Here is a 24,034-nt window from a genome sequence, read left to right as displayed (position 1 = left end):
CTTTGCTATTCTCTTGCGAAGAGTATGTTGCCGTTCAAGCCCAGAGCACTCAACTCTGGGCACGGGGGCAACTCTAGCTTTAATATAAAAAAAGTGCCTTGAGACATCATTTACAAAGCTGCCACTTGGAGTTAATTTCATATTTTCACACAACATTACTGTTTAGGCGGGCATTCTAAATGTGATGCACAGGTGGGCCAGGTGGTGTTTAAAAACACTCTTTGCCACTCTACCTTCAAATGACACACCCCCTTCTCCACGTACTGCTCGCTAATCTATTACAAGCATGTGATTTTAAGCAGATCCACAACCCTTAGAAGGCATGCATTACTTAAAATAATCGTGTTTCTAATGCTTGTGTCTGCTTAGATTCACATGCTCCAGCCCTTCCTTCTACTTTTGTAGTTGAAGGTTCCTGTGTAAATCATAGATGTTTTCAAACCTCATTATAACGTACCTAGTCTCCACTGTTACACTTTATACTCCTGCTAGTCAAAAACAAATAATCTGATGGACCTCGACGTGTGAGGGTTCAGGGGTATACGTCACACTAGGGATAAAATTACAAACACACCCAGTTGACGTCCCTTTTTGAACTTAGAAAACATGTGCAATACTCCTACCAGTAGATGTCGGTCTTTTGAAAGCATTTGATTCGAAGCATATACAAGCATCATAAATATGATTACGGTAAGTAATGTATTCCATGTACAATCAACGGAATAGGATCAAATGCATATAAAACCCCTGTAAAGGAAGGTAAATATTAGTATGCAGCACTAGAGGTCCACAGAGATGCACCACTAACTTTAGAAGTCAATCCCTAAACTGTATGGGGCCCTGTGCCCAAAGGTGCCACACAGTTTTGTGAGACAGGAAAACATTAGTGTAGGGCTTCTGTGGTCCAATGAAGAGTTCCAAGTGGTAGAGGACAGGTTATTCTAACAACTGTCCCTACCTTTCAGAGTGCTTGCGCTAGCAAGCAATGGCAAAGCCAAGCTGTTGTAAAAGTTTCTAAAAGTTAGCACACTATTAAAATTGAGTTATCGGTTCAGGTAAGTATGGTTACAACTCACCCCCTGTACTCCTATTAGTTTTTCAGTGATGAATGCTGGTGCAAGATGGCCAAAGGACAAACGAAAAACCTTGTGGGCACGGCCATGTTTGAACTCTAGGCACAGTAGGTAGCCAAACGCGGTAAGGCTAAAGTAAAATGCATTACTACAATAGCAACAAGTAACTGCTGCCACCAATTGTCCCTTAGGCACACCTAATGTAAACAAACAACCTTTGAGTTTTAGTCTAGAGTAAAACAAAAAGTGTACCCCATTGTACTTCATTGTAAGATGCATTGTACAATGATAGTTACCAAAAGTGGTAACAATGTAACAAGACTAAGGGAAACAATGGTTACCAGTATTGACAGTCTGAAGGACATGCCAGTTTCCCCATTACAAATGAGCAAAAGCCAGTGTAGTGTATCTAAAGGATTCTTCACTGCGCTGTAAAAAGAGCCGGTCAGAAAAAAAAATAAAAGCAAAACGTTTGGGGGTCAATGAAAATAGTGGGAATGCTGCTGTAAAGAGAAATCTTTCCTAACGACCACCAGCAAACTTTTTAGGAGTACAGTGGCAAGAAAAGCACGACAGAGGCTGCATTCTTTGTAATACACCTAGACGGGTGGTCTGACCCACAAAATGACTCCATATTAGTGCCACCATCCACCCTTTGTTGGGTACAAATATCTTATGCTCACACATTGAAGGGGATAACATCAGACAAGTGGGCTCAAAGCACAGTCAGAGGGATATTGCTTGGGGGTTCTATAGACTGCAGAGCCTCCTTGCTCTCCTCAAAGAGGCACTCATCCTGAATGGACAGATCTAGTATACAAGGCTATTTACTACGCCAAAAGTCTGATATTAGACTTACGGCCAGCTAACAAATATGTAGAACCCCAATAATTGAGGAAGACTAGTTTTCAAGAGGTCATTTCACTGTTGTTGTAAGATTACATGGAAGCATTAACTTTGAAACATAACACACTCTGGCCCTTATGGACAGATGTTCAGGAGGCCACCCTTGAAGTGAACAGGGAGCAACGTCTGGGAGTTCAGCTAAACCAATCAAGGTAGCATGGAGAGAGGCCAAGGCTAAATCTCAGGAGAGGCGAGTGGCACCATGGATGCACAAGTCCAATTGGTGCAACACCAAGAATTACCCTTGGGCAGTTGGTTACAAAAAAACACATTTATTATAGCACCAGAAAACATGAAAAATAACTAATCACAAGTGATTTTATCACACAATACTAAACACTATAAAACACATACAGATGACTTCTCCCCTTGATTTGGTGGGACCAATCAACTCCAAAGTAAGCCACCTGGACATCCTCTCGAAGCTGGTTGAATTTCCACTGCAGTCACTGCTGGAACCAAATAGCCAGGGAGAGGAACACCAGATTGTGTGCGTTGCTTTTTAGCTGGCTAAGAGCTCCAGGAAGATCCTCCGGACTCCCAGGAAGCAGGAAAGCCCTTCTGGGCAGCCAGGAACCGCAATATTGCTATTTGCGATAGATGCAAGGAGCTGAAACACTGAAGTGCCATTTGCTTGAAGATTGTTGGTTGTGCTCAGTGACTGTCCCGTTGCAGTGCAGGAGTCCTCACTCGTGTCCCCACGACTGTGGCCCAGGAACACCAGGATCTGCTGAGCTGCACAGGAACAGAAGCCATCTGCTGCACTTTTCTTCAACCAAAAGGTACTGTACAGTCTAAGAACTTTACTCTTGTTGTGCCGCCTTGCTTGTTCTCAGTTGAGGCGTGTCTTTGTTGCTCCTGTAGAGTTGCTTGCATATTCTACTACTCACAGGCCTAACAGCTTGTGGCCCTTCATTTGATTGTACTTTTGCTACAAAGATTTCTAAAACATTGTGTGCAAGACTTTTACTTACCTGCAAGAAGTGCTTCAGTTCACCTTGACTTCTGCTAACGTAACATTGGCTGGCCTGGCTCCCTGAATGACACTTCTGTCCTCAGCTTATGCGTTTTTTGCCTTCCTTCTAGGAAAGATTTAACTCACTTTGCATTTTTTGTAAGTACTTACCTGATTAAGAATAATTGTGTGCACAGTTGTCTTTGTCTGAAACCTCTTTACTTTGACACTCCTCTCAATAATATAGTAAATGCAACAGTGATATGTCCCCAGCACCCTAACTATTGAAGTCACCCGAGGATGTAGGTAGTGTCTGTGATCCAAACCCAAATGGGTATTTGCTGATTTAGAAAACTAAGAGTGGGTATTTTGAAGTAAATTTGTGTGTTGCTTTATATTGCTACCTTCTGAAGAAGGCTTATTCAAACTGACTGTTAAATACATTAATAATTGTTTAATCTAGAAACCTTGAGTATATTTTTATTTGGATACTTGTCACTGTGAATCTGTGTAACTCCTCTACTGCTCACATTGACCCCTCTTGAGATGAGCCTGGCTACTCGACCAGACTACCAACCTGCGTGCTACAGACTTATTCCAAAGGTTGAATCCCTATAACCAGGAGGCTGGGGTTGTTGTAGTTCACACGAAGGCTACTGCGTCCAATCCTACCTAACGCATAGCTAGCATGTGATCTAAGCAGATTCCACAAGCCTCAGAAGGGATACATTACTCACTGTAATCGTATTTCTGATGCTTGTACCTGCTTAGATTCACATGCCCCACCGTTCCTCCCCTTGGAGTAGAATGTGCATAGATGTTTTCTGGGCTTTGTCGGCTACATAATCTGCTTTACTACACCTGTACCCGCGCTACAATTCATGCAACCTCATGTTGGAAACAAAACCATCTGAGGGACCTCGACACATGATGCACCATGGGTACACTAGACCTCACACTAGGGATAGTATTACTGGCACGCCCCATCGACGTTCCTTTTGAGTTTCGAAAACAACTGTAAAACTCTGCAGCTTCCACTAGATGCCAGCCTATTCATAGCATGTGAATCTAAGCAGAAATAAGCATCAGAAATAGGATTACGATGAGTAATATATACCATATGTATTGTTAGGCAAGATTGTAAGCAAGTACCCTTTGGGTACACTACAACAACCCTGACCTCCTGGCAATAGGAACCCAACCTTTGGTATAAGTCTGTACTACACAAGCCTGGCTGCTCAACAAGCTACCAACCTATCTCAAGAGGGGTCAATGTGAGCTGTAGGGGAGTTGCACAGATTCACAGTGACAAATATTCATATCAACTCTTACACACAAGGTTGGTTTCTTGATTAAATGATTATTAATTTATTTACCAGTCAGTTATAGTAAGCCTTCTTCAGAAGGGAGCAATGTAAAACACCACACACATATACTTCCAAAATACTCTTAGTTCTCTAAATCGGCAAATACCCATTTGTAATGTCACACAGGCACTACCTACACCCTCAGGTGACTTCAATAGCTAGGGTGCTGTTGGCATTAATATATCACTGTTGCATTTAGAATATTCTTGGGAGTAATGTTAAAGAGAAGAGAGTTTAGAATAAAACAAGTATTCATAGTTATTCTTAAGTAGGTAAGTACTTTGAAAACAGCCCCTCAATGCAAAGTTAGTTAACCCTTTCCTGGATAGAAGGCAAAACGCATAAGCAGAAGAGAAAACAGTCCTTCAGGGAGCCAGGACAGCCAATGTTAAGTTAGCAAAAAGTCAGATTGAACTGAAGCTCTTCTTGTAGGTAAGTAGAAAGTCTTTTCCAATGTTTAAAAAGTCTTTGTGGAATAGAAGAAAATCAAAGTAGGGCCACAAGCTGATTAGGCTTGTGAAGTAAAGAAGCTGCTAGCAACTCTACACATGCAACCAAGCAAGTCTCCAACACGAACAAGTGGCTACACAACTAGAGGAAAGTTCTTAGACTTTACAGTACCTTTAGGTTGAAGAAAAAGTGCAGCAGATGACTTCTGTCCCTGTGCAGATCTCTGTCCTGGGCCTCAATCGTGGGAACAAGAGGGAGGACTTCTTGGGAATCTTGCACTGCAATGGGACGGTCACCGCTCGCAACCGGCAAACTTCAAACAAGTGGCTGTTCAGTGTTTCAGCTCCTCGTGTCTACCGCAAATTGCAACACCACGGATCCTGGCTGTCGAATTGGGCTTTCCTTGCATCTGGGCTCCCGCACTCTTGAGGGGTCTCAGGCTCAGTCAGCCCTGCTTCCTGGGAGTCGGGAGGATCTTCCTGGAGCTCTTGGCCAGCTTAAAAGCAACATACACAAACTGGTGTTCCTCTCCCTGGCTATCCAGTTCCAGCAGTGACGGCAGTGGATACTCTACCAGCTTTGAGAGGATGTCCAGGTGGCTTACTTTGGAGTTTATTGGCCCCACCAACTCAAAAGGGAGAAGTCGTCCTTGCAGGAGCTTCTCTAGTCGATACGAATTTGGAGTTTCAGCACAGCAGCAGGCCTTTACCAGGCAAACCAATGGTCCAGGAGTTGCAGCAGGCATCCTCTTAAAGTTCTTCTTTGGATTATTTCGCCCAGTGGTCGACTCTGCCTTCCAAGCCTAAAAGCCTCGCCTTTTATCCAGCTTTTTCCCCCATTCATTCCAGCCTAGCTGTCAGTCACCCAGTAGGGTGGCAATCCTTGCCGGACAGCCAGCCGGCTAATCACCTAGGAGTACATTCCTGTCTCATAGGAGACTAAGCACATGGAGTTACGGACACCTCCCTTGCTTCCTGCCCCCGCAAGACACCCTAGAGCCAGAGGCAGGCGTCGCTCGTGAATCCGGCCTAAGACAAAATGAACAAAGGGACCAAACCTGGTTTGGCGTGCAGAGTAAATCTCAAGAAAGACCTTTCCACCAAAGAAATGGTGAAAAAAGACTGGGGCCATTTTGACAAAAATGGCACCCTTGGGTGCTTTACTGTATCTGCGAACGCAGCCTGCGGTGCAATCCCTTAATGGTGGTAAAAAGTAAACCTCTGCCACCAGCCATTCAGTGAGGAAAGGGTAACATAAACACGTTACATGAGAAGCTAGACAAAACTGATACTAAGTAACCCCTCCAGCACCCTATTGTACAATAGTGTGTGCTGGGTCTAGAAAGTTACAAATGTAAGTAAAGTCAATTTCATTTTACTGCTCTGGCAAACAGTAGTTTATCCCAGAGAAGGTATTTAAACCTTTGGGAAATCTGAAAGACTTACCAGTGTCACTGCACTGAAGGGGCTGTGTGACACAATGGAAAACATGCCTATGGAGTTTGTTAGACTCCACAACCAAAAGAAACGGTGTACAAAATCACATTAAAACACTTGAGAGAGTGGGGTAAAAGGGTCTCACTCTCTCCAGGTAAATAAATACAATCAAGTCCCCAAAATCCAGCAAAGTTACTGTGGGTCTCTAAGGTGGAGGGATTTGGCACTTTTCTGAGAATTCTCCCATAAATGTATATATATAACTATTGTTGATATAACTTCAAGTGTCTAAGTGTGTGTTTGGATCTATGCACGTTCTGATTTCTTTGTACTAATTTACAGCTTACATTCCTTCTCCTAAAATAGGCCTTCCTTCTCTGCCGTTCCACCAACCTTGGGTAGTACAGGTCTATATTAGAAGTTGCGGCCTTGAAACCGAGGGTTAAGACTTGTAGAGTCTAACCATAATGAGACTTTAAAAGTACTTAGCAGACCATGACAGTGTTACTCAGACTTATTTCCATGCTTATCAAGCAAACAGTGCCTCGTTGTGGATGTCTCTTAAATTCAGGTCATCATTTGAATGTCAAACTGCAAGGAAACGCATTGTTCCATGAGCCCAACACGGAAGTGAATGCAGTCAATTCTTGATTTAAAAACTACCACCAGCCAGTGAGTGCCCTTAGGGAGGCGAACACTGCAACCTGCTTTGGGAAACAGGCCATTGAGTTCACTTGGGTACCCTGGCCTGGGACTCATAACGACTTTTGAGGTATAAATAGCTACAGAGTCAAATTGATTGAGGGCCTGGGAATGGCAGATTCTTTTTGTGGGGTAAAGTTTTGTGAACTGCAATGGGAAATTGAATATTGACAAAGCACGTGCTGTTAAGTCAGTTTAGGGCTTTTACCCTAACATTGACTGTTAGCTTTTCATATTGCTTTGTGCATTTTGTCTTTAAGCCCCGTATTGCCTCTGGACAGGTTAAGCCTAATGTTAGACTGAAAAACCTATGCTGTTCTTTGGTTGACTTAGTAATGTTGCTTTGGATGCTTCCTTTGTGGAGGGTTCAAATTTGGAATTGAATGGTACTGCAGCTTGATGTTGGGTACAGTGCCATTGGGCATTTTATTCTTTTTCTTAGTGCTGTACAAATCCCATGGTAGAATTATAGACTGTGATGCTATACTAGACTTCAGACTGTGATTCTTGTTTCTGCATGCTTTTTTACAATAGTTATACTCTTATTTAATCCACCAGTAAGAGTTGTGTTTGATGAAGCCAGTGCTGCAGCACGAAAGGAATTTGCACGCTCTGACAGCGACAATTGGCGGATCCTTCGTGAGGAGCAACAGCAGCAGCAGCAACAGCAACCCCAGCAGCAAGACGACGACGAAGAGAATGGTTGGAGGCTGACTGTGCCCAGAGGAGATGAGAGGTGGCGGTCCACCAGTCCAGGTGAGTGCTGAGTAGTTTTACTCAGTGAGGAGATAGTGGCACTCTTTCACCTACCATGCTTTGTGTGACCCAGTTAGCCCCCTCTTAATCAGTCCTAATCAAGGTGTACAACCAACATCTATGCTGTATATACATGCATTTTATTCTATTCTCTGACTGAGGCAGAACACTCCCAAAGTGGTTGTGCACATTTTCCCATCAGCACAGAATACTGTTTCTTATTTGGGTAAATTGTTGGTTTTCATGTTCAAACTTTTTCAACAAATGCAGAAAGTCATTGCTAGGGAGAATTCCCATTTCTGCTAATTCCCTTCAACCTTGGAGACTCCCAACTCTTTTGCTGGACTTTAGGACTTTTTAATTTTAACCCTTGCGTGAGTGAGACCTTTTCCTCTCTCCTGTGTTTTGAACTGATTTGGATTGTGTTTCAACTGCCTTTGGAGTCTGACAAACTCCATAGGCATCTACTTTTGTATGGTGAGACATAGCACCTTCGGTGCAGTGTCACAGAGAAGTCCTTTAGATTTCTCAGAAGGTTTAAATACCTTTTCTTGTGTTAACTACTGTTCCCGATAATAGTAAAGTAAAATTGACTTAACTTTTCTCTTCATAGGTCCAGCACGCCCCATCTTATGTGAAGTACTGCTGGGTTACCTTGTAGCCCCTTATCCTACATTTTCATGTAACATTTTTTCTCTTACTCTCCCTCCTTTAAATGGTTATTTGCAGTGGTTTAATTTTACGACCATTGTGCTTTTCTACCGCAGACTGAATCCTCAGATGCAGTACAGCACCCATTGATGACCATTTCTGTCAAAATGGCCCGGTCTTTTTTGCTATTTTCTGTTTGTGAGGTCTTTCTTGGGTTTTATTCTGTTGAGCCAGATATGAGCCCTATGTTCGTTTTGGCTTTTGGTGGGCTTCAGCCCTGTTGCCCGCCTCTGGCTCCAGTGTGTCTGTAAAGGCAGGATGAGAGGGTGGTTCCCAAAACTCCTCTGACGTTTGTCACTAGGACTGCATAAAAGCGACTAGTCTTGATTGGCTGGCTGTCCTGACCCTGCTGTGTGATTGACAGCATAGGCTGTCAATGAATGGGAGCATCCTGCTCAAAAGGTGAGTGTTTTGGGACTAGAGGCATAGTCGACCACTGGGAGAAGCACCTGCCGAAGAAACGATGAACAAATCTTGCTGCATCCTCCTAGACCTTTGAATTTTCCAGTGAAGCGCTGCTGCTTCAATTCGAGAGAGAAGCTCCAGAAGGTACCACTTCACTTGGGTTAGTGGGACCAACTAACCCGAGAAGAATTCCACTGGACTGTAACGCTCACCTGGTTCCCACGGAGGCGCGGCGTCGAAGGCGCAGAACTCTGAAGATGGACAGGAAGGGCCCCTCTATTCTGGCTTCCCTGGCTCGTTGGATACCCTCCTGTGCGTGAAAAGGGAGTATTACCAACTGTGGAACAATGCTCAAGCCCCCCACTCCCTTCCAACCCTCCACGATACCTCCTCCATGATTCCCCGTGAAGCCTCACCTTAGGGTTTGGAAGGATGAGCTCTCCATCCTGCTTCTGATGCAGGGGCGCGTTGAAACCCAGTTACTTCACTGGATTGAGGATTGATGGGAGTTCAGGTAAGCTTGACTGTTCAGGTAAGGCGCTGTAAAAGTTCTGTTCAAAAGTTCAAGCTTAATAATAATGTTCGTTGTCTAATTGCAGCAAGCGCTAATGCTTATGTCTTTTTCCCCTTAGGGGCCGCGGTTCGGAGTGCCGGAGATATGGCGCCGACCCGAAGTGAAACAGTTCTGGATGAGCGCTCAGGTAATGTCTTTGCATTCGCTCATTCAATGTCTTTGTCTTTTTTCCCCATAGGGGCCGGGGTCCGGAGATGCCAGAAAGCAGCAGGACCCGAAATGCAGTGGGAATAATCCAACAGGTAAGACTTAAAAGGAAACTGAGCTTTCCTTATTCCTTTTCTCCCTCTCACCTTTGTTCTTGTCTTTTTTCCTCTAGGCGCCGGGGCGTAGCTGAATCCGGAAGATCGCTGCTGAAGATGGAAGCGCCTTGCAAAGGTGAGTAAAATGCAGCGCTGCAGCGATCGAAACGAAATGCCTTTAAAATGATGTCTTCCTTTTCAGGGCCGTTGGAGAAATGACTCCGGAATGCAGATTTAGCAGGTAAGGGCTTTTCTTCTCCTATTCTCTTCCTTTCTCCCCTTGCAGGTGTTCTAGGGTGCTGGCAGGCGTGGCTGAAGTCAGGATGCAGGAGCTGACACGGTGAGCGTCCAGCTGCTAGGTGCAGAACAACGCGAAGCATGTGTGGCTGTTCGGGTGGGGTTTAAATAGCCTTGGAAGAAGTTCCTGGTATGTATCCTTCCACCAATCAGGTATGTATCCTTCCCCGACCACACCCTGGTGGTGAAGTAGTCCTACAGGTTAAGTAGTCCCATTCAGGCCTCAAGAGGGCCTGGATGAAGCAGCAAGGTCTGCATCAGGTAAGTGTGCACCCAAGCACTTAAACACATATCCTCTTCTATGAGCCTGGCGCCTAAGGCGCCAGGACTGGGGTTCGCTATGAGCCTGGCGCCTAAGGCGCCAGGACTGAGTCCAAAGGGCCCCGACTTGGGCCCGCTGAGACGTCCCTGGGGAAAATGATGTCTGCCTCTGGGGTTGCTGGGGTTGCTGGGCCCGGCCTGGCTCCTTGGAGGTAGGCATCATGACAGTACTCCCCCTCCCAAGGTCTTTTCCTCTGGGGGTTTTGGTTTGTGCGGGAATCTTCGATGGAATCTTTGAATTAATCATGGTGCGTGAACATAGTTACTGGGGTCCCAAGATCTTTCCTGAGGTCCATATCCTTTCCAATCAACAAGATAGAAGAGTTTCGACTTAACTATCTTGGAATCTAAAATGTCTTTCACTTCGAATTCTAATTCTCCATCATTTTGGACAGGGCCTGGGGGCTCAGACAGTCTGGTTCCAGGTTGTACTGGTTTTAGAAGAGATGCGTGAAAAACGGGATGAATCCGCATGTTGCATGGTAAATCGAGTTTAAAGGCCACTGGGTTGATAATAGCTTTGATGGGGTAAGGCCCAATGAATCTGGGATTAAAAGTTCGCTGACCCTTGAGGGGTAGATGTTTAGTTGCTAGCCATACCTGATCTCCTACTTGGTAAGGAGGAGTTTTACTTCGGTGCAAATCAGCGTTTTCTTTATACTTTTTCTTGGCTTGCTGTAAGTGGGTTGTAGCTTCTTTGAAGGCTTGGGTTATTGTGGAATGTAGGTGATTTACTGCAGGCATCTCCAGGGTCAGAGGTGGATCTAGGTCAGAGGTCCGAGGATGGTGACCATACAGGGTATAAAAAGGAGTCTGTCCGGTTCCAGAATGCACTGAATTGTTGAATGCATATTCTGCAATCCAAAGGATGTCCTTCCAATTCAACTCGGATTGGTGTAACATGCACCGCAGATATTGCTCGAGAGTCTGATTGGTTCTCTCGGTTTGTCCGTCGGTCTGGGGGTGGTGGCTGGTGGATAACCGCACGTCTATTTGTGCTAGTTGGCAATATTTCTTCCAAAAGTGGGAGATAAATTGACTTCCACGGTCTGAGACTAATATGGAAGGGAAACCATGTAACCGCACTATATTTTCCATAAATTCCTTGGCCAAGGTGGAAGCTGACTGCAATCCTTTTAAAGGGATAAAATGGGCCATTTTGGAGAATAGATCCACTATTAAGAGAATCGTGTTGTAACCACCACAAGGAGGCAGGTCAGTTATAAAGTCCATTGACAAGGTGTGCCAAGGTGCTGGTGGAATGTCCAAAGGTTGAAGTAGGCCGGCTGGCCTTTTCTTTTGACTCTTATTTTGGGCACAGATTCCGCAAGACAACACAAATGACTTTGTCTTTTCTCCAAGAAGGCCACCAGAAGTGGCGTTTGATCTTTTCTTCTGTTTTCGCGATACCGGGGTGTCCTTCCATTAATGATTCATGATGACGGGTAATGACAAGTTCCTGCAATTCTTTACTTGGCAGAAATAACCGCTCTTGGAAGTAGGGTAAATCATCCTTAACGGTGTAGTGAGGACCCTTTTGACTCCATTCCAGTAAGGCAGAAGAGTCAAAAAGCTGTTTTACTTGAGCTTGGATGTCCTCAATGGTTTGCAATGAAGTCAAGCCCAGAATTCTTTGTTCCGGTATGATTGGCACAGGTTCTAAACTCGAATTGGGTTCTTCCATGCCTATCCGGGATAAGGCATCTGCCTTACCATTCTTGCAGCCAGGGCGATAGGTAATTACAAAATCAAATTCCGCAAAGAATAAAGCCCATCTGAGTTGTCGCGAAGATTGAGCTTTGGTCGTCTTTAAATACTGCAAATTTCTGTGGTCCGTAATTACGGTGATGGTGTGTCTTGCACCGAGAAGATAGTGACGCCAAGCCTTGAAAGCTGATTTAATAGCCAGTAGTTCTTTGTCGGTAATTGCGTAATTGAGTTCAGGTGGAGAGAATTTTCTGGACCAAAAGGCTACAGGGTGTAGTTGGTTAGTTTCTGGGTCTCTTTGCGACAGGACAGCTCCCATGGCCGAACTGGATGCATCGGTTTCCACGATGTAAGGGAGATCTGGGCGTGTGTGCTTCAATACAGGTGCAGAGGTGAATTTGGTTTTCAGGTCCTGAAAGGCTTGTTCAGCCTCAAGAGTCCATTCAAAGCGTTTGTTTTTCTTTAGGAGAGCTGTGATGGGTTGAACAGTTCGAGAAAATTCCGGGATGAACCTTCGATAGAAATTGGCAAAGCCAAGCATGCTTTGCACTCCCTTCACAGAGCTAGGAGATGGCCATTTGAGAATGGCGTCCACTTTCCGCGAGTCCATTCGGATTCCTTGAGGTGTCAGGATGAATCCGAGAAACTCCACTTCTGTGGTATGAAAAACGCATTTTTCGAGCTTCGCAAATAATTTGTGCTGGCGCAATTTCTCAAGAACTGCCCTAACATGGTTTCTGTGATCCGATTCTGAGGAGGAATACACCAGGATGTCGTCAATATAAACGATGACACAAACATCGATAAGTTCCCGAAGAACATCATTCATGAAGTACTGAAAGGCGGCAGGTGCGTTGCACAAACCGAAGGCCATTACTTGATATTCGAAGAGCCCAAATTTGGTGCGGAATGCAGTCTTCCACTCGTCGCCCTCTTTTATACGTACCAGGTGGTAAGCTCCTCGGAGATCTAGCTTGGTGTACACACGAGCATCTTTTACTTGGTCGATAAGCTCAGGTATCAGGGGCAAAGGGAAACGATTCTTAATCGTTATCTGATTTAGGGCGCGGTAGTCAATACAGGCCCTAAGGTCTCCTTCCTTTTTAGGTACGAAGAACAAAGCGGAAGAGACTGGTGACTCTGATGGGCGAATGAAACCATTGGCCAGGTATTGATCCAAATACTGGCGCAAATGCAGGTTCTCAGGTTCAGTAAGAGCATAAATCCTACTACAAGGTAGTTGTGCATTGGGTACCAAGTCGATTTGGCAATCGTAAGATCGATGGGGAGGTAAGGTGTTAGCCTGCTCTTTCTGAAAAACGTCGTGGAATTCTTGGTATTCAGATGGTAGCTGTACAGGGGTGGAAGTTACAGAGGCTAGACCATAGCTGGATTCCTTGGGTAACAGGTTGGTTCACAATCAGGAAAAGTTATCTTCTTTGCTCGCCAGTCTATTCTCGGATTATGTGTTTATAACCAAGGGATTCCAAGAAGTACTTCAAATTGTGGGGCCTTGATCACATCAAACACGATTGCTTCCCGATGTCCGTCCTGACCCACCAGAGTGATTACAACTGTGGAATGCGTTACAGGCCCTGAGGCTATTTCGGTTCCATCAACTGTAGTAATTACATCTTGGGCTACTTTCGGGCGGAGAGGAAGCTTAATCCTGGAAGCCAATTCACGGTCTATGTAATTTCCAATAGCTCCACTGTCTATGTATGCTTTTATAGCATGCAACTGCTGAGGCTGTTTTGGGTTCACAAGCACCATTGGCATGACAAAATGCGAGGTCAAAGAGTTTGTTTTCAAGCTCGGCAAGCGGACCCCTACGCTTGTCGGGCTAGGTCGTTTCCCGAACCAGGTGTCAATAACTCGTTATCAGTGGCTCCAACCACCTTCTTGGGTGGTTTAACTGGACAACTTTGAAGAAAGTGACCGGAGGTTCCGCAATACAGACATAGTTGCATTTGTCGCCTTCTCTCTCGTTCCTTCTGCGTTAATGGTCCTTTAACACTGCCAATTGGCATAGGTTCGGAAACGTCAGTACTCTTGGAGTTAACGTGGGTCTTGATAGGTACTCTGGTTTCATACATGAGCCGATCTGCTTTTCTATTTTGAAGTCTGTGATCAAGTTGAACCACTAAGTCTATGTAGTCTGCGCAGGCCTGGGGTGGATCTACTATCTGAGCTATAACATCTTTAAGCTCTCCGTGCAGGCCTCGATGAAACAATGTGATCCTTTTATTTTCAGGCCATCCGGTTTCCACAACTAGTCTATTAAAGGTGGCGATATAGGACAAAAGATCCTGATTACTTTGTCGTAAGGATAGCAGTTCGTTGTCAAGGGCCTGTCCCTGCGAGTGTCGAGCGAACAATCTTTCCATGCTGGCCTGGAAGCCCTGGAAATCCCGGAGAATGGGATCATCCTGATTTACCAATGGAATAGACCAATCGGCAGCACAGCCACTGAGGTAAGATAGTACAAAGGCTACTTTGGTCTGGTCGTTGGGGAAGGCCCCGGGCCTGCATGCATAAAAAGTGTAAACGGCATTGGTTCATAAAAACGTCATATTTCTTGGGATCCCCCGCAAAACGTTCCGGCGGGGCCAAAGGCATGTGTCCAGGTAGATTGATTTGTACCTGGTTATTCAAACCCATTGTTGTAGAAATATCTCCGGAAACGGGTAAAGGAGTGTGCGCTGCCTGGCCCTGCAATAACCTTTTGGCCAGATCATCAGTTCTTTCCTTTAATAGGATTAGTTCCCTTCTGAGAGCATTAGTCTCCTGGCGGGCTGAGTGCACTTCTGCCCGTAATTTCCCTAAAAGATGGGCCAGCTGATCTGTCTCGGAAGTCTCCATAGCGCCCAGGTGGGAAATTGTGGTAAGGCTTCGCGTTCTTTAACGCTCACCTGGTTCCCACGGAGGCGCAGCGTCGAAGGCGCAGAACTCTGAAGATGGACAGGAAGGCCCCCTCTATTCTGGCTTCCCTGGCTCGTTGGATACCCTCCTGTGCGTGAAAAGGGAGTATTACCAACTGTGGAACAATGCTCAAGCCCCCCACTCCCTTCCAACCCTCCACGATACCTCCTCCACGATTCCCCGTGAAGCCTCACCTTAGGGTTTGGAAGGATGAGCTCTCCATCCTGCTTCTGATGCAGGGGCGCGTTGAAACCCAGTTACTTCACTGGATTGAGGATTGATGGGAGTTCAGGTAAGCTTGACTGTTCAGGTAAGGCGCTGTAAAAGTTCTGTTCAAATGTTCAAGCTTAATAATAATGTTCGTTGTCTAATTGCAGCAAGCGCTAATGCTTATGTCTTTTTCCCCTTAGGGGCCGGGGTTCGGAGTGCCGGAGATATGGCGCCGACCCGAAGTGAAACAGTTCTGGATGAGCGCTCAGGTAATGTCTTTGCATTCGCTCATTCAATGTCTGTCTTTTTTCCCCATAGGGGCCGGGGTCCGGAGATGCCAGGAAGCGGCAGGACCCGAAATGCAGTGGGAATAATCCAACAGGTAAGACTTAAAAGGAAACTGAGCTTTCCTTATTCCTTTTCTCCCTCTCACCTTTGTTCTTGTCTTTTTTCCTCTAGGCGCCGGGGCGTAGCTGAATCCGGAAGATCGCTGCTGAAGATGGAAGCGCCTTGCAAAGGTGAGTAAAATGCAGCGCTGCAGCGATCGAAACGAAATGCCTTTAAAATGATGTCTTCCTTTTCAGGGCCGTTGGAGAAATGACTCCGGAATGCAGATTTAGCAGGTAAGGGCTTGTCTTCTCCTATTCTCTTCCTTTCTCCCCTTGCAGGTGTTCTAGGGTGCTGGCAGGCGTGGCTGAAGTCAGGATGCAGGAGCTGACACGGTGAGCGTCCAGCTGCTAGGTGCAGAACAACGCGAAGCATGTGTGGTTGTTCGGGTGGGGTTTAAATAGCCTTGGAAGAAGTTCCTGGTATGTATCCTTCCACCAATCAGGTATGTATCCTTCCCCGACCACACCCGGGTGGTGAAGTAGTCCTACAGGTTAAGTAGTCCCATTCAGGCCTCAAGAGGGCCTGGATGAAGCAGCAAGGTCTGCATCAGGTAATCAGGTAAGTGTGCACCCAAGCACTTAAACACATATCCTCTTCTATGAGCCTGGCGCCTAAGGCGCCAGGACTGGGGTCTGCTATGAGCCTGGCGCCTAAGGCGCCAGGACTGAGTCCAAAGGGCCCCGACTTGGGCCCGCTGAGACTTCCCTGGGGAAAATTATGTCTGCCTCTGGGGTTGCTGGGCCCGGCCTGGCTCCTTGGAGGTAGGCATCATGACATGGACCATCTTTCCTGATTGGCTGCACTTCGATGCTAAAGAACAAATTGTTAGGGGTCAAATCATTAGTGGAGTGCAACGTCTTAAATCCGGCCAGATGCTCCAGGAATCTCCTAAGGACCCTCCATAAGCAGGATGACCTGACCTAGAGAAACCTCACCGGAGTGCAGGACCCAAGGAGTGAAGGAAGCCCAACCGGTATCCGAGATCCGCTACAATGCTGTATACCTAACTCTGAAACCGCGAAGTGGAGCTGAGCTGAAAAGAGCCTGTAGCTGCCGACGACCTCCAAATTGCCGCCGCAGGAGCCCTCCAGACACCCTCCCTATTGTCCCCACGACTGAGGCTCAGGAACCCAGGGTCTGCGTCGCTGCCACAGGACAGAATCCAGCTGGACCACTCTTCTAACCGGAGGTACTGTTTAGTCTATGGGTACTTGCCTCAGTGTCTTTTTAGCTTTGTTCTTCTCAGTTGGGAATTGTATTAGCTCACCTTAGAGTTGATTTCAACTGTGCTTTTCACAGGCTACACAGCTTGTGACCCTACAAGTGATTACTGCAAACTCTCTAACTTTGCAACACCTTTACTTTCAGAAGTGCCTCAGCTCCATAAATGGTTCCCCTATTGACTTTGGCTGCCCTGGCTCCCTGCAGACTCTTCTAGTTCATTGACTTTGATATTTCTGTCCCTCATAGGTGGTAACTTGTTTTAGACTGTTATTGCTGGGAAAGGCTTGTTAGGGAGAATTCTCAGAAATTTGCTAATTCCCTCTACCTTAGAGACCCCCAGCAACTTTGCTGGATATTGAGGACTTGATTTTTTTAACCTGGAGAGAGTGAGATCCTTTTTCCCACTCATGAGTTTTAATGTGATTTTAAACTCTGTGGTTCTTTTGATTGTGGAGTGTGACAAACTCCATAGGCATCATCTTTTACGTTGTCATGCAGCACCTTCAGTGCAGTGACCCACAGAAGTCTGTCAGATTTCCCAAAGGTTTAAAGACCTTCTCTGGGATAAACTACTGTTTCCCATAGCAGTAAAGTGAAATTGACTTTACTTAAATTTATAACTTTCTAATCACAGCACATACTATCTTACAATAGGGTGCAGGTGTTACTTAGTATTCCCTTTGTCTAGCTTCTCATGTAACATTTTTGTTACCCTTTCCTCACTGAAAAAACCCTTTCCTCACTGGTGGCAGTGGTGTACTTTTTACTACCATTATGGGATTTTATCGCGGGCTGCGTTCGTAGCCACGGTAAAACGCCCACGGGTGTCATTTTTGTCAAAATGGCCCGGTCTTCTTTTTTTGGTCTTTCTTTGTGGAAAGGTCCTTGAGATTTACTCTGCGTGCCAAACCAGGTTTGGTCCCTTTGTTCGTTGTCTTTGGTGGGCTTCACGAGGGAAACCCGCCTCTGGCTACAGGGTGTCTGGCGGGGGCAGGAAGTGAGGGAGGTTCCGAAACTATTAGTGCTTGGTCTCCTAGGAGACAGGAATGCACTCCTGGGTGATTGGAGGGCCGACTGTCCGGCAAGGACAGCCACCCTGCTGCATGACTTCCATCTAGGCTGAAATGAATGGGAGCAAGCTGCATAAAAGGGAAGGATTTTTGGCTTGGAAGGCAGAGTCGACTACTGGACGAAGGAATCTGAAGAAGAACGTGAAGAGGACGCCTGCTGCAACTCCTGGACCGTTGGTTGCCTGGTGAGGCCCTGCTGCTGTGCCGAATCTCCAAGTTCGTATCAACGTAGAAGCTCCTGTAAGGACAACTACTTCCTTTGAGTTGGTGGGACCAATCAACTCCAAAGTAAGGCACCTGGACATCCTCTCAACGCTGGTCGAGTAGCCACTGCCGTCGCTGCTGGAACCGGATAGCCACGGAGAGGAACACCAGTTTTTGTACGTTGCTTTTAAGCTGGCCAAGAGCTCCAGGAAGATCCTTTGGGCTCCTAGGAAGCAGGGCTGACCGAGCCCGAGACCCCTCAACAGAGTGCGCGACCCCAGATGCAAGGAAAGCCCAACTCGACATCCAGGAACCGTGGTGTTGCAATTTGCGGTAGACACGAGGAGCTGAAACACTGAACAGCCACTTGTTTGAAGTTTGCCTGTTGGAAGCGTTGACCGTCCCATTGCAGTGCAGGAGTTGCCCCAGAAGTCCTCCCTCTTGTTCCCACGACTGAGGCCCAGGAACAGTGAGATCTGCAGAGCTGCAAAGGAACAGAAGTCATCTGATTTACTTTTTCTTCAACCTAAAGGTACTGTAATGTCCAAGAACTTATCTCTTGTTGTGTAGCCACATGTCTTCGTGGAGACTTGCTTGTTTGCATGTGTAGAGCTGCTGTCGGCTTCTTTACTTCACAAGCTGAAATCGGCTTGCGGCCCTAGGTTGATTTTCTTCTATTCTACAAAGACTTTTTAGACATTGTAAAAGACTTTCTACTTACCTGCCAGAAGTGCTACAGTTCACCTTGACATTTGCTAACTTAACATTGGCTGGCCTAGGCTCCCTGAATGACTCTCCAGGAAAGGATTAATTGACTTTGCATTGGGGGGTTGTATTAAAAGTAATTCTCCAGCATGGGGTCTGGCATGGATTCACATGCTCATGAATATTCCCCGTCAGGCTGGGAATCCTCGGTAAAGAAAAAATCAGTTTCAGTTTAGTTTCTGATCTCTTTCTCAGTAGTACACAATCACTGATATCTGGGTCATACTGCCCCCAGCCAATGACTGCCCTCTCCCTAAGCCCCGCCTCTGGCAGCCATCTTTAGATGTTTACCGCACGCTCAAGTGTTGGGAGTCCTTGTGTTTAGCTCTCGAGCTTTTGCTGCGTTTACGCGCTTTTTTTCAAAGAGAATTTCTCATTTTTCAGTCATAGAGCCTCAAGCTCCACCGTCTCTACATCCGATTAACGGGTATCCGTGTCGGATTTTTTTTTCTACGGCCCTCAAGGGTGAAGATTTTGTCAAGTTACGCTTCTTGGGGGATTCCAGAAGTTTCTGCGGCCTACCCGGACATGGTCCAGGAGAAAGCTCGATGCCTGGAAAGCTGTTCAGGGTTTGCCCTGGATGCCAGCTACAGAATGTGTTCCAGGAGGACGAGCATTCGAAATGTCTACTGCCTTCATGTGGACAAAACACATGTGGAGAAGGACTGTGCGTTTTGCAGGAACATGTCGGAACGGACCATCAGGGACCGACACCTTCATCTCTCCAACTGGCTGGAAGGAAGGAGTCCCGTCAGGTGAGAAAAAAGTCCAAGCGGTCTTCTAAGTCCTGTGAGGGCGACCTGGCGAGCGCCAAACGGTCGGGCTCTTCAGCTGCCAGGCAGGGTGCGCCTTCCCCGGCACCATCAACCACGAGTCAACGCTCTGGTTCGGGGAAGAGGAAAACCGAGAACCCGGGTAAGCCTCTGGAGAGGCCCCGGTCGATCTCGAAGGATTCGGCCGAGGGGGAGCGAGGCGGTGACCCCCCCCCCCCAAGGTGAAGGCCTCAAGCGCGCCTAAGGCGGTGAAGGCCTTCATTCACCCGGCCAAGGCCTCTATCGAGGGAGTTGCGGCGGCCCTGGCGCAGCCTCTGGAGGCTACACCAGTGGAGGCGACCTCGGGGCCCAGACACTCCCTGCCTCTGCGGAGGAAAGCCTCTTTCAGACCCATCGAAAAGACCCCCGTGAAGACTCCGGTGGAAAAAGAGGGAGGGGGGCGGTGGCCATTGTGGACACGGACACAACATCCGAGGAGGAGCTGGCAGAAGTCCTGGAGGTCCTCGACGAGGGCGTCGAAGAGGCCGTCCCCATGGGAGGGATCCCGACGAGGGTGACGATGGCACCGGCGAGGGTCCTAGTCAGCCGTCGCTTCCGGAGCTGCAGGATAACTCGGCGGACATTTTGTTGGCAATACAATCCTTATGTTCAGAGATAAGGACGAGATTGCCCTTGCCACCGACAGAGCCCCCCGAACAAGAGAAGACGGATCCACCCAGCCCCGCCTTCTCAGCCCTCACGGCCTGCTCGGCCTTTACCCACGTCCCCTTCCCTGAGGATGACACAGGAACAGGAACAGACACGGCCACGACGGGTACCGACGAGGGCGGTGACGACGGGACGGAGCTCCCATCACCAGCCCGGGCCTCCCCGTCCGATGAGATCGGATCTTTCCATGCAATGATCGCCAGGGCATCAGAGCTTTTTTAGCTCTTCCCCGAAGAGGAAGGTTTCCTTTACCAACGGCGCGAGGCCAGGACGAAGTCAGTCCTCGCCTTCCCTCTGCTGGATGACATCTGGGACGAGGGTCTCGCCCTTCTCAAGAACCAGTCTACGACGCCTGCCAAGAAGGATCGGTACGAGAAGAAGTACCGGCTCCCCGACGCGGCCCCTTTGTGCCTCAGGGCACAACCTACCCCGGACTGTTTCGTCTCAAATGCTGTCAAGAAGACAGCGCGGGGGGGGGGGTGGTTGCATCGGTCTCAATGTCAACTTCCCTGCCGGACAGCGAAGGGAAAAAGCTGGACGCAATGGGATGACAAGTCATCTCGGCGGCAACAAAGATTAAGGCGGCCAACGCCCTTGCGATCGTGGCCTGCTACGACAGGGAGTTATGGTACAAGATCGCCCCCCCTGTTGAACTTCTTACCGGATGACAAGAGGGCCGAGGCCCTGGAGATCTTGAAAGAAGGCGAAGTGGCGTCGGACCACGCCATTACGGTGGCAACGGACATTGCCGACACCGGTTTCTGCCAGCTAGGCAACAGAGTTTGCCTTAGACGACGAGGTTGGCTCAAGGCGACAGATTTGCGCCAGGATGTAGAAGCCAAGGTGCTGGACCTGCCGTTTGACGGGAACAACCTGTTTGGGAAAACGGTGGATGAGTCTCTCCAAGCCATCAAGGGGGACACGGAGACTGCTAGGGCCCTAGGCGTTCTCCAGCAATGGAGGCCGTCCTTTCGGAGCGCCGGAGGCAAGCAGGGTACCTCCAAGGGATTCGGCGGTGGCTCCTCTACGTACCGCCAAGCGGCCCGCTCCTCGTCGCAGGAAGCCTATAGAGAACGAGGCAAGTCGGGGGGGGGGGGGGAGGGGGCCCTCTGTCATCGCCAGGGAGGCCAAGGCATCCGCCAAGCAAGATTGAACCGACAAGGATCCAAGGACGGCACTACCAGTTCAAGGCCCTCCCGTTCGGCTTGAAATCGGCATTCACGGTGTTCACCAAGTGCCTTGCACCGGTGGCGGCGGCACCTGCAGGGGATCCACGTCTACCCCTACCTGGACGACTGGCTCGTCCGAGCAGGGACAAGGGAGCTCGCCGTGGATCACACAGCAAAGACCATCCAGCTGCTCTCGGACCTGGGATTCTCCATCAACTTTCCCCAAATCCCACCTGGTCCCGTCGCAAGTCGCACTGTTTCTGAGAGCAAAGCTCGACAGAGTGGCGAGCCTGGCCTCACTGTCGAAGGAAAGGACAAAGGCCATCCTGGGCAAGGTGCAGCGCCTGCTGGCCACGGACGTGGCCAGGGTGAGGTCCATAAAGTCCCTCCTCGGGATTATGTCCTCCTGCATAGATCTCGTGCGCCTGTGCAGGCTTCGGATGCGCCCTCTGCAAGAGTTCGACTCCCGCTGGATCCAAGCGACAGGCAGCTTCGAGGACGGGATTCTGCTCGACGAGACCTTCCGACGAGCGATCCGGTATTGGGGCACCCCCGCTCATCTGACGGCGGCCACAGACTTTCAGACCCCATCCCACCAGATAACAGTGATGACGGATGCCTCCCTGTAAGGGTGGGGAGCACACACCCGAGATCTTTACGCAAGAGGCCTTTGGCTCCCGGAGGAGAAGCTCCACATCAACATCGTGGAGTTCTGTGCAGTGTTCTGGGCCCTCGGGTCCTTTCTCCCGTCCCTCAACTGCAAGGTGGTGAGAAAATTCACCGACAACACCACCACGATGTTCTACATCCGGAAGCAGGGAGGAACCAGATCCCCAGCCCTCTCCAAGGAAGCCCAGGATCTGTGGCATTGGGCCGTCTCCCAAGGGATGTTTCTGGTGCCCTTTCATCTGGCAGGAATAAAAAAAACACCATCGCCGACTCACTCAGCAGGGAGCTGCGCTCGTGCCATGAGTGGGAACTACGTCAGGATCAAGTGGATAGACTCTTCCGACGATGGGGAAAACCCCAGATCGACCTGTTTGCGATGGCTATGAACGCCAAGTGGCAGAGGTTCGCCAGCAGGTTTCCCCAGCCGAGGAGCATGGGCGATGCTTTCTCGTTCCCCTGGGAAGGCCTGTTCCTTTATGCGTTCCCTCTTTTGCCGTTGCTGCCCCGACTCGTCAACCAGCTCAAGTGGTTCCGGTGCAGGATGATCCTGGTCGCACCGAAGTGGCCGAGGCGGATCTGGTTCCCGGACCTTTTGGACTTGTCAGCGTCCCCACCAGTCAAGCTGCCGACGGACGCTGATCTTCTCTCCAGAGAAGGAGGCGCCATACTTCATCACGACCCGTTGTCGCTGAACTTGCAGGCCTGGCTCCTGCAGCGCTAGAGTTTGGAGGATACGATATCCCGGCTGACTGCAGAGAGGTCCTTGCAAAAGCTAGGGCGTCCTCAACTCTCAAGTGCTACGAACATAAGTGGAAGAGGTTCTCTGTCTGGTGCCGTGCACAGAAGATTAACCCTCTACGGATTACGGCCCCTCAAGTGCTGCCGTACCTACTGTCGCTGGCCAAGGCTGGACTGGCTTATTCCTCTGAGATGCATTTGGCTGCGATCTCCCGATACACCAAAACCACAGGACGGGCGTCTTTGTGGTCCCATCGCCTGATGAAGGGACTGTTCCGATCGTTTCCGCCGGTGAAGGCCCCTGCCCCGGCGTGGGAACTCCAACGTGGTGCTGACCAGTCTCATTGGGGCGCTATTCGAGCCCCTGCATTCGGCGCCGCTGAAATTCCTGTCGTGGAAGACTGCGTTTCTTGTGGCCATCACCTCCGCCTGGCGTGTGGGAGAGATCCAGGCCCTATCCTGCAAGCCTCCATACTTGACTTTTCACGACACAAGGTTGGTGCTGAGGACGCACCCCTCGTTTATGCCCAAGGTGCGGTCGGACTTCCACCTCAACGAGCCGTTGGTGTTACTGGTTTTCTTCCCGCCACCTTCGTCTTCGGCCGAGAGCACTTTGCACTCGCTGGATGTGGCTAGAGCGCTGAAGTTCTACGTGGACCGAACGAAGAGTTTTCGGAAGACATCACAGCTGTTTGTGAACTTTGGTACTGTGAACCAAGGGAAGGCTCTCTCGAAGGCTTCCATTTCCAGATGGCTCTCCGGCTGCATCATGCATTGTCATCGGTTGGCAAACCGACCGTTGCCCGGCCGTCCGAGAGCCCGCTCGACCAGAGCGATCGCTGCTACCACGGCGTTCTTGTCTGGTTTGCCCCTGCTGGACATCTGCAGGGCTGCTACGTGGAGGCCGACGCACACCTTCACGAGATTCTACTGTGTCGACCGGGATTCCAGGGAGGAGTCCAGGGTCAGCCAGGCAGTGCTGCGCAACCTGTTCGCTTAAGGTGAGCCTGGTGAGGGGGTAAGAGATGCTTAATGTTGCATTTTATGTAATGCTTAATGTTGAGCCTTGCCACCTCCCGTGGTTGTGCATGTGTACTGCTATGTATTCTTATATTCATGAGCATGTGAATCCATGACAGACCCCATGCTGGAGAAGGAACAAGTTACTTACCTGTAACTGTTGTTCTCCAGCATGGATCTGGCATGGATTCACATGCGAACCCTCCCTCCTGCATCTCTACGGCTCTTCACTTGGTCATACTGCCACTTTGCGTGCTACCAAATCGTGCG

The 24,034-nt window shown here is 48.6% G+C and overlaps 1 protein-coding gene across 4 annotated transcripts in view; it reads left to right on the top strand.

The window, feature by feature from the left end:
- GIGYF1 (GRB10 interacting GYF protein 1) overlaps positions 1-24,034 on the top strand; it is a 1,784,248-nt gene that overhangs the window by 482,425 nt on the left and 1,277,789 nt on the right. For all 4 annotated transcript variants that reach the window (XM_069645982.1, XM_069645992.1, XM_069646001.1 and 1 more), the window contains one exon: positions 7,448-7,645. In XM_069645982.1, coding sequence (XP_069502083.1) covers positions 7,448-7,645 — 198 coding nt within the window. The remainder of the gene's footprint in view (positions 1-7,447; positions 7,646-24,034) is intronic.

This window comes from Ambystoma mexicanum, chromosome 1p, assembly GCF_040938575.1.
Source record: "Ambystoma mexicanum isolate Mex_15411 chromosome 1p, UKY_AmexF1_1, whole genome shotgun sequence".
NCBI lineage: Eukaryota > Metazoa > Chordata > Amphibia > Caudata > Ambystomatidae > Ambystoma > Ambystoma mexicanum.
Note: the sequence above shows the minus strand (reverse complement) of the source record. Positions and strands in the feature narration are given on the sequence as shown.